The sequence below is a fragment of the Heterocephalus glaber genome, unplaced genomic scaffold, assembly GCF_053883595.1.
Source record: "Heterocephalus glaber isolate CG9 unplaced genomic scaffold, H.glaber_assembly_v1.0 deba00001431, whole genome shotgun sequence".
Lineage (NCBI taxonomy): Eukaryota > Metazoa > Chordata > Mammalia > Rodentia > Bathyergidae > Heterocephalus > Heterocephalus glaber.
The window spans coordinates 635483-646358 of NW_028258295.1; the positions used below are offsets into that span (position 1 = coordinate 635483).

The following is a 10876-nucleotide window of genomic DNA, read 5'->3' on the forward strand; positions in this document are numbered from 1 at the left end:
AGTAAATGACAAACTCATGCCATCCAGAGATCACTTTCAAACACAGTCATTTTACCATTTCTGATGGTTTTATGTGAGATGTACAATTTTGAAATGAAGATGTGAATTAATGTGTGAGGAAAAAAATGTGAAGCAAAGATTCCATTATTTGTTCTGAATAGGTGTCAGAACATTAAAGACAACACCATCGGCATTGAGGAGAACGGAGTCTCCCTCACCTGTCGCTTTCATGTCACTGTTTTTAAATTCATTGGGGATTATGATGAAGTTCATCTTCACTGTGCAGTGTCCCTTTGTGATTCAGAAAAGTACTCCTGTAAAATCGTAAGTAAGAGCATACAAAATGGAATGTTTAGTCTCATTTCTCACTGTCCTGGTTTTCCCAACATGACAACCAGGAATGTTGGGTGGCTGAATGTAATCACCTATGCATATTTAGGAGTGGACAGTCACCTTTGGGAAGGAGAAAACAATGGAACAATGCCCATTTACCCCTCTGCCTCTGAAATGCCTGCTGGTCTTTGGCTTAATACTGGGCCAGGTCTCCTCAGCTTTGGTGCTATTCACATTTTGCAATGAATGTCTGCAGTATCCTTGGCTTCTACCCATCAGATGCCAGTAGCATCTATCCTCCAATCGCAACGCCTTAAACATTTGGCAGATTGCCAAATGTTTGCTGGGGGACAGAATTGACCTGGTTGAGGTCACTTGACTAGAGTCTCAAGGAGCTGATCTGATGACCATTGGGTTGAGCTCCACTGTACTGTGGAATAAAACTTTTGGGTTCAGAATGCAGTTTACTCAGTGTCCTACAGCTCATCTGATCTACACCAGGGCCTGTGGCCCTAGAGAGGTTGGTGGCATGAAGACAAAGTGCAAACCAAGCATCTCTTCCATGCTGGCTTTGCACCCCCACTGTGTGTGACTACATCCTTTAGATTTGATTGTACTGGTACCTGGCCTCTACCCTTAAACATTCCAACTTTTTGCTTATCCTATGTTTGTAGAACCAAGATGTGAATTATGGCCAGAGCTACTTACAGATGGTGTGGCATACGTTAGTGTCTGATGAGGTACAACAATCCTCATTCCTGAGCAGAGAGCTTCTTTGAATCTAATTCCAGTGTGGAGAGTATTTTTAATTCTGCTCAACATAAAACCTAGAGTCCCAGTGGGCTTGATGATCAAGAATGCATTGGTTCTAATTAATCTGAGCAGCAATAGTGCTGGAGGCCAGAGCCACTGCCTCTTTTGGAGGTGGAAACGTGGTGAAGAATAAGTTATCACCCTAATTGTGTGAAATTTTCCCTCTGGTGTTCTGTCTTTCAGAATTGCCCACAAAATTCCAGGATTGCTACAGATTATACAAAAGAACCAAAAGAACAGATCATTTCAGTGGGACCTATTAGGAGAAAAAGTATGTATGCTCCCTAAAACACACTAAAAATTGTTAAAACAATGGATTTGAAGGCTCAGACGTGCTTCACCTGTGATGTGGGTCTAGTGGATGTGAAGGTGGCAGTGGGGACAGCAGTATGAGAAGCTGACTGGCTATTCCCTCCTAAAATTCTTTTCACTGGCTTTTAAAAACTCAGTAGGCTTTGCTTTGTCCTCTCCTCTTTTTAAAGCCTTCCCTTAAATATGAATTGAAGGGTGGAACTGTCTATAATTAATTACCCACTGCTCGTTTTCAGGGCTGGACTGGTGTGAGGACAATGGGGGGTGTGAGCAGATTTGCACAAGCCGGGTGGATGGGCCTCTGTGCAGCTGTGTGACCGGGACCCTGCAAGAAGACGGCAGAAGTTGCAAAGGTAATGGCTCCTCCACATTGGCACAGGCAGCTAGGGGACAGAGCATTCCTTACCCCAGGAGACAAACTCGTATTTGGGGCCCACTCAGTTAGCAACTTACCTATGAAGATTCCAGAAATGAAGAAGGAAAGATGAAAGAAAGGCCTGAGGAATTCTAGCACCATTTAAAAAAAAAAAACAAAAACTGAGGTCCCTGCTTTGTCACCCAAAAGATATTTTTAAAAATGTATCCAACTATTTCAGTACTATATATATATATTGGTCATAAATTTAGCCACCAAGTCTACTAGGGTGATTCTGGCATTGGGGTATTTGCTTCAGCAAATAAGAGAATTCAGAACATGGTTTCCCTGATACCTTGTGAGGTTAGCAGGACTCGCTTCAGGGTTGAATTAATTCTACTTCTTTGCTGCCTTGGTAGGGTCATTTGGATAAAGTGGTCTCTTGGCCATGAGATGTCCTTTATTTAGTTGAGTGCTGCAGAGATGTCAGATCCTTATCAAACTGACATTTTCCCCTATGTACTATGTTCCTCTCTGTCCACAGCCTCTAATTCTTCAAGTGAACTTCAAGTGTGGACGCTGCTTCTCATCATGACCCAGATTTCACTATGGCATTTTGTCTATAAATCAGGTGTGACCTCATAATTTACTCATTTGCTCTATAAAGTACTGTAATTTACTTACTTCAACTTCCTGTAGGGTAAAGAGAGTGTGTCCCTAAATCAGAACCTATTTGAAGATGTCCAGCATCTCAAGGTTGTGCCACCTTCCTCCAGCAGTCGGAGGTCTGGAGATGAGTGACATCCCAGGTTCCTCTTTCCAAGTACACAGTGGGGCTTCAGGATGCCAGTTGTGGCAGGGATGTATATACCTAAGATTCTCACACAGTTGCCATTAGGAACCTTGGTTCACACAAAAAGCCAGTAAAGGAAAAATTCTGGTTATAGAAGTCTGACCTAACACCTGACCAGAGAAATCTGTCAAACCACTGCTGTTTTTGGATCCCAGTTTTTACTGGGAGAGCCTGTTGGGATGATTTTGAAGTAATGACTGGAAGGTTTGACTCTCTCTAAGGAATCTTCCCAATGTTTGGAAGTGTCTGGTCTCTGATACACATGTGTTGCTCTCTGCTGTCATGAGAAGCCCCCTCCTCACCCCTGTGGCCCTCCACCTTGCCATGCTGGTGGAAGGCCACATGGGGAAGCTCACCCCACCCTTATTCCCATTTCATCCCTTAAACTCACTTCTTTCTCTTTTTACAAATCAACCAAATAATTTTTAACATGTTTTATCCTTAAATAAACTTTGTGTTCAAGTATTCTCATTATTTGGTGGCTGGAATCATTCTTATTGATGTTAAGCTTTGACAGTAAATTCCAGACTATGATTAAAAACAGAAGAGAACAATCAGCAGCCACAGGACCAGGCAGGTGCTGTGGGCCAGAGCTTTAATGTGCTGTGTTATATTACTGTCATGTGTGCTTATAGAGAATTAGGGGAGCAGCAAGGTGCTTTGCTGTACAGAAGCAGGCAGCATCCTCCTTTGTGAGCAGCACATAAACACACACTTATTGTAATTACCTACAAAATAGAGGGCCTGCTAAATGTACCCCTGGAGTGCCTCACTTTTTAAGGTTAAACACAAATCAATACCCACTTCAAGTTTATTTTGAAGTTGTATTGGATTAAAATTAATAGAATTTTAAAAATTTCTCTCAGCACTCTGAAAAGTTGAGCAAAGGTGCTTGGCATCCTCGAACATGGGCATGGTGCAATGGCTATTGTCTTACATGTCAAAACACTTGGGACATGTCACTGGGCTGAAATAGGGTGTAGACAAAGTCTGCCATGAGCTGCTTTGTTCTCCCAGCCCCCATCTCCTTGGGAGAGCCAGCAAATTCTAGCTAGTCTCAGCAGTCACACATGCAAAGTGGCCAAGAGGACAACTGGTATTGATGGAGAAAAATAGGCATCTGCTTGTGGTTGGCATCCTAAGATCTTTTGGGAAAATGCTGAACATTGAGCTGGCCGAAGAAATCAAACCATCTATGCAACCTGAGTCACAATATTTCATCCTTACTGTGATAGAAATTGATGTCATGAGCATGTTCTTTATTTACATGAAAACAAAACTCTTGACTGTCCCAAACTTCAAGTTCAGAAGAGTCAGATGAGCTATGATACCATTTGCATTAACACCACAGAAGTTAAGGTTTGCAAAATCAGATAGAGTATGGGTTGAACACAATAATATTTCATTTGTTGCTTTACTTGAGTTCCTTAGATGAATTTTAAGTGAAAACATGAAAGAGGGAAATGAAGTTATTACATACTTGCTAACTTCTTTTTATTGATTCTTATATTAAAATCTTAAGAAATCACTAAACTATAGGGGTTTTTTTTTAGCCTTTTATTTAGGTCTTTTCTTGCCACATTTATGTTCTTTGTATCTGGCTTTCTCACTTAGATGACATCTTTCATTTGTCTGTCATTGGAATAAGCCACATTATGGTGCCCTAACAGGAGGCCCCAGGATCTCCATGGCTTGCACAACTACAGTTTGTTTCTTGCTTGTGTGAATAGTTTCCATTCTGGAGAGGAGACTGACAGAGGCTTCATTATCTTTTGATGTCACCAGCTCAACATGTGGCTTTAAGATTCCTCTCAGCAAGGGATGAAGACACAGAGAATCATACCCTAGCTCTTTCATATCTTTGCTCAGAGATGATGCTTATTCATGCTGTTCCCATTCTGTGGGCCAATGCAAATCATATAGTTGTAACTAACTTTTAGAGACCTGGAAGCGGAAACTTCCTGTATATCTCGAAGGGGTAACTGGAAGTCAGTGGTGATGGCTGTTGCGTTGCCTTCAGATCAATCACTTCTATCTGGTTTGAAGAATGCTTCCAACTGAGCTACAACATAGCACCCTTAGTAAACTTCCTGGAGAGTGGGACTTGGAGATGACCTTGACCCTCCTACTTATTCTCTGCTCAAAACACGGGCCATTCAGTACCTCAATACCTTATTTTCTTGTCTATATAATGAGAACATTAAGCTTCTTTTCAAATATTCCTGTTAGAAAATGACACTAGAGGAACAGAAGACTTGTGACTAAGATAATTCCAGAACATTATCAGTTTCTTGTACTCAAAAAGACTTGCCACAATGAAGAGAAAGAAAGGAAGGAAGAAAGGAAGAAAGCAAGCACATCCTCAGCAAATGTTAAATAGCAAATTAACTGGGAATCTTGCTAACTTGGTATAAAGAAATAACATTTTGGAGGCTTGCATTTGTGACAACTGGGAATTCTATAATAATAATAATTACTATTATTATTATTAGTTTTTTTTAAAAAACCCAGTAGTAGGTGTGTGCTCTGCTCAAACTCCTAATGGCAAAACTTGAGAACACTACTTGTTTAACATAGTCTAATATTCTATTTTTAGAACCATTTGACATTTAGCAAGAGCTTGAAATCTAATAAAATTTCTTTCAACCAAAGGAATTAAGTAATTATCAAAAGATGACAATCATGCAGAGCTAGAATAATAAAGAATTACTTCTTTTCTTTACTAATTCTAAATTAATTAAGCATTACCCCATTCTGAACCTCCCAGACTCCCTCCCAAAACTTAAAGCATATCTACACCTTGTATCTTATTGCAATTTGGTCCTGTTTAGAACACGATGACATTTTTCAGTGCCCAACGCACTGACAGGCAGCACAGCCCTGTGAGAAAGAAAATCAAACAGCACCCTCTAGTGACCACTTTTTATTTTTGCACAAAACCCAAATGTATATCACATCACACCAATCAAATTATGATTCCCACCCCCCCACCCCAGAACATTACCAGAATATAGCTTTAGAAAACACATCAAATGCCAAGGACATTTTCTGGAGAACAGTATGAGATTTATTTTTATGCCCAGAGTAAGCCTTATTCCAGGAAAATACCAGCCTTTGTCTTCCCATGCAAATTTTGCCCTTAATATCTGTTTCTCTAATGTGATGACAAAAATAGCCGCTGAGAAAAATTAAGTATCTCTTTAGAATGTTAAGAAATAAACAATCTGATCAAGAAAAACCCATGAAATATTTAGTGGCCTTTTCTCCCTCAGCAGAATGTGAAATACTTTCCTATGCATCTACAGCACTAGTGCAATAACTCTGCTCTGACTAACGGAAGATTCTTTTTGTGATGGTTTAATTATGTTTGCTGAAATACGACTCTCCTCTAAGACAACATCTCCATAGCAGAGGGACAGATCTCAGTGTCTATAGATAGAAATAAAATACAAAAGACTCATTGTTCCATGAAGAACTTGGCAATCAAATTCTATTTGCTAAAGAAACAAATGGAGGAGGAAGCTTCACTGAGTGTTTGTTGTATTTCTGTTTTCACATAGCCTCTAGGTTAGCTACCCTTTTATTCCTTAGTATAACATACTGATTGTGAAATATTTTTGAAAATAAAATGTTCTCCCATTAGATGAAATGACAATACTTTATGCTAATGTAGCAACTCCCATAACTAATGCTTTACCACCTGTATTTAATACTGCTCAATCTTGAATCAGACTGCATTTTGGCAAAGAGATTAGGGAAGTGTTAAGCAGAAGTTATACTGTACATGGAATAAAGTACTAACTAAAGAAAAATGCAAGACCACATATATATGCACACAGATGTAAATTTACTTAGCAATTTTCAGTTTCTAATGAGACATATTAGGATGATAATAGCCTTTGAAGAGCCAGGAACCAAGGAAACAGAAATCTGGATTTTCTCCCTTTATGTGGAATACTTAGCATGCAAAGATCCATGGATACTACCCTATTTTAATTGGGCAAACATACATTATTCTACCCAAGAAGGTAACATATTTAATTTAATTTTCAAATCTTTACATTGGATCTACCCAGAATTAGTAGAAAGTTTATTTACTTATTGAAAGACTATACTCAGGGTGTAGATGTAGCTCCATGGCAGAGCACTTGCTTAGCATGCAGAGGCCATGGGTTAAATCCCCACACTGCAAACACAAACAAACACTATACTTACTCAGAAATATGCTACTAAGTTGTTTACTTGTTAACCCAAGGCACAGAATGCATGATTCTTAGTATTTTCCTCTTTTCTGACACAAACGCTAACTGAATAGTCAGCTGGTCCTTAAAGGTTGTTCATATAACTACATAGAATTGGAATCCAGAGGTCATAGGTATGTTCATTCACTTACTATCAGTCTTTACACTGATGACTACAAAATGCTGCTAAGAAATAGCTACATTCGAATAGCGCAGGGAGTCTGCCCTCCTGAAGACTCACAATTGGAAAGCAATTTGGCAAACGAATTTGACAAGGGGAAAATGATTCAACATATAATGTGAAAGCGTCCAGGTGTCATATCAGAATATTCACAGCATAAAATGAGAAAAAGAGCTGCAAATAGAACAGAATACAATTTTTTCCTCCTTAATCCCAGATTCTAAATGCTTACTTTTAATATCCAAGAAAGAACAGTAGTGGAAGTATTTTGAATATTAATTCAAGATTAGCAGAAATGTCGTGAGTCTAGAGATGCTTGGCCCCTCTAGATTTTATTCATGCCTGTGTTAACATGGCTTAATTGTGTTTTTAACCTGGTTCTTTTCAGAGACAATTGTTTTCAGTAGTCAGCTTTAAGTGAGGCCAGAAACTAAGCCAACAAAAGATGAGAAATCCTCTGGACCACAGCAAAGGATCTACCCAATGATTGCAACCAGTTTAAATGTATGTTATTTAGACAAATTGCCCAAATCCACAGGTGGCTAAATCACATGGTAACATGTCTCCATCATACAACTTTACATACTTTTTATTTTAGATAGTCACAACACACAAGAACTGTGTTGTATTTCTAGGCATTATATTCTTAAAAACAAATCCAAGCAAAAATCAACTTACAGTTATATAGTTTATATATAGGTGATATAGTTGATCATCTTCTTATAGGTGATTTCTTTTTAAATGTCACCCACAAAACATGAACTTGAGTCATTGACTACTGGCAATCTGCCCTTATGATTTTATTTGTGTTAAACAACTGAAAATGAAAGCATTTTCATGAACTTCTACATTGCTGATTTCAATCCTACTGTGAGTTTTTCTTCTCACCAGAAGAATAGACATGCATGTGAGTTGGAAAAATGAGAGTGGCAGAACATTTTAGTTTTCTGGAGATAAGAAAATGCCATTCAAATGTGTAACAAAGTGCAGCTGAGGATGGTGGAGAGAATGCAGAGGGGTGGGGGGCTATGGGGGAGCCCCTGACTCCTTCTCCTGGGTCCTTGAGTTAGCCAGGCCAACCAGACCCTATGGAAGGTATCTTCCCCTTCCAGAAATGTCAAGAAGGGAAAGTTCACTTTGTTCAAAACTCCTCAGAAAATTTTCTTATAAAGGTAGAGAAGATGATCATAATGCTGAGATATTTAGAAATACTATTAGAAGAACAATGATGCTCTCAGATCTAATTCAGCAAGTAAAAGTCTACTGGACCCATGCATTCTCCATTGAAATCCCAACAGCACATTTCACAGAATTAGAGAAAACAATACAAAAATTCATTTGGAACCAGAAGAGACCCAGAATAGCAAAAGCAATTCTAGGCAACAAAGACAAGGTGGAGTGTATCACAATCCCCAACTTGAAACTATACTACAAAGCCATTGTGATAAAAAATAGCATGGTACTGGCAAAAGAAAAGACCTGAGGACCAGTGGAATCGATTAGAAGATGGAGAAACAACTCCAGACACACTCAGCCAACCCATCTTTGGAAAAGGAGCCAAACATCCTCACTGGCGGAAAGATAGTGTCTTTAATAAATGGTTCTGGAAAAACTGGGTCTTAACTTGCCAAAGATTAAAATTAGACCCATATCTTTCACTATGCACTAAAGTAAAATAGAAATGGTTCAAAGATCTAAATACTAAAACAGCAACACTAAACCAGCTAGAAGATAGGTTAGGTAGAACTCTTGAAGACATTGGCATAGGAAAAAACCTTATGAACAAAACTTCAGTCACACAGGAACTAGCACAAAGAATCAACAACTGGGATGTCATCTTATTAAAAAGCTTCTGCACAAAAAGAGAAACCACCAACAGAGTGAAAAGACAACCTACAATGTGGGAAAAAATTTTCACCAGTTGTTCCTCAAAGAATTACTATCTAGAACATATGAAGGACTTTTAAAAATCAGACCTCCCAAATATAAAGACCCATTTCAAAAATGGGCATCTGAAATGAACAGACACTTCTCAGATGAAGAAGTAGAAGCAGCAAGTAAACATATGAAAAAATATTCAACATCACTGGTCATTCAAGAGATGCAGATGAAAACAACACTGAGATTCCATCTCATTCCAGAAAGAATGGCTGCTATCAAGAAATCAACCACCAACAAATGCTGGTGGGGCTGTGGGGAAAAAGGAACCCTTCTCCAATGTTGGTGGGAGTGTAGAATGGTGCAACAGCTGTGGAAATCATTGTGGAGATACCTCAAAAAACTAGGATTAGAGGTCGTATTTGACACAGCTATTCCCCTGCTGGGTATGTTCCCCAAAGATTTAAAAGCATCATGCCACACCCATGTTTAGAGTGGCAGAGTTTGAAAGAGCTAAATCTTGGAAACAGCCCAAATGCCCATCCACTGGTGACTGGATAAAGAAGATGTGTTTTTTAAAAAAAATAAAAATAAAATAAAATGGAGTACTACTCAGCCATAAAGAATGATAAACTAGAGGCATTTATAGCTAAATGGATGCATATTGAGGCGATACTCTTAAGTGAAATAAATAGGACACACATGTGTAAATACTGAATAGTTTCTCTGGTGTGAGAAACTGCAAGAGTAAATGAGGACCAAAATGTATAATAGATAATGTAAAAGAGGAAGAAAAGGTCCAAAAGGGAAGGAAAACTAGGGAGGGGGGTTGGGGAAAGGAAAGAAGGGAAGGAAAAAATATGAGAAGAGAAAAAAAATGGAAACATACTTTTTGTAAATAGGGAGGGTTGGAGGAGTGGAAGGGAAGGAAGGGGAATGGGGAAAAAACAAGAACCTAGATATATCATGTACAGGCACAAATTCCCAATGAAGAATGTGATCATAATGTATACCTAAAATGTACCAAGAAACTTAGTGGAATAAAAATAAAAGTCTGCTTGGGCCAGGGATTTAGCTCAGTGGTTCCGTCGCTTGCCTTGCAAACGTAAGGACCCGAGTTCGATCCCTGGTATCAAAAAAAAGAAAAAAAGAAAAAGAAAATAAAAGTCTGCTGGACCCAAGAAATGAAATAAGGATAAAGACAGGATTTCTCCAAGGAAGTTGAATTTAACAAAATAAGTTTGTGTGGACACTAAACTAATGTAAAGTTAAGAACAAAGTATCTTGATACTATTATCTGTGAATAAACACAAGATTTCATAAGTGAAAAAAGCCTAAGCAGATTAACCTAAATAGAGTAAATAAATATTAAAACCAATCTATAGGATACATAAGATGCACCAATTATTTTCCCCCAGGATGTTGGTAACTATTTCCTTGGCCATTCCCAGATCCCAGTCACTAAGACAGGTTCCACTTTATTGCTATGGAGTTATCTCTCTTTGTCTTTGTCTTTCTCGCTTTCTCTGTCTCTACCTCTCTCTGTCTCTCTCTCTCTCTGTCTCTGTCCCTTTTTCCCTGTGTGTGTGTGTGTGTGTGTGTGTAAATTTCAGATCTTAACTGAGTTGCAAGGAAAATACTTCATTCTGGTGAATCTTGAAATTTTTAGTACTTAGCTTTAAGGTTTTCTTCTCCAAATCATGTTATTATTTACCAAAAGCTCTATTTCCCCCCCAAAGTTAGTGCCAGGAATCTTTTGTTCAATATCCATTGATCTCCATTTACTAGTCTTTCAGGTGCTCAAAGAACTGAGTTTTCTCTGCCAGCTTGCCTTAGTTTTGTCATGACAATATTTAAAAACCTGAGTGTTTGAAAAGAAATTGTGAGGCTTTGTTTTTGTGAAAGAAATA

The 10876-nt window shown here is 38.6% G+C and overlaps 1 protein-coding gene across 1 annotated transcript in view; it reads left to right on the forward strand.

Annotated features, from left to right (window-relative positions):
* The window catches only part of Tecta (tectorin alpha), an 83221-nt gene extending 80012 nt beyond the window's left edge, over window positions 1-3209 (forward strand). The window contains exons 21-24 of the mRNA XM_021249082.2: window positions 162-324; window positions 1330-1417; window positions 1695-1811; window positions 2358-3209. Of these exons, the coding sequence (XP_021104741.1) occupies window positions 162-324; window positions 1330-1417; window positions 1695-1811; window positions 2358-2458 (469 nt within the window). The 3' untranslated portion in view covers window positions 2459-3209. The remainder of the gene's footprint in view (window positions 1-161; window positions 325-1329; window positions 1418-1694; window positions 1812-2357) is intronic.
* Window positions 3210-10876: the final 7667 nt, after the last annotated feature.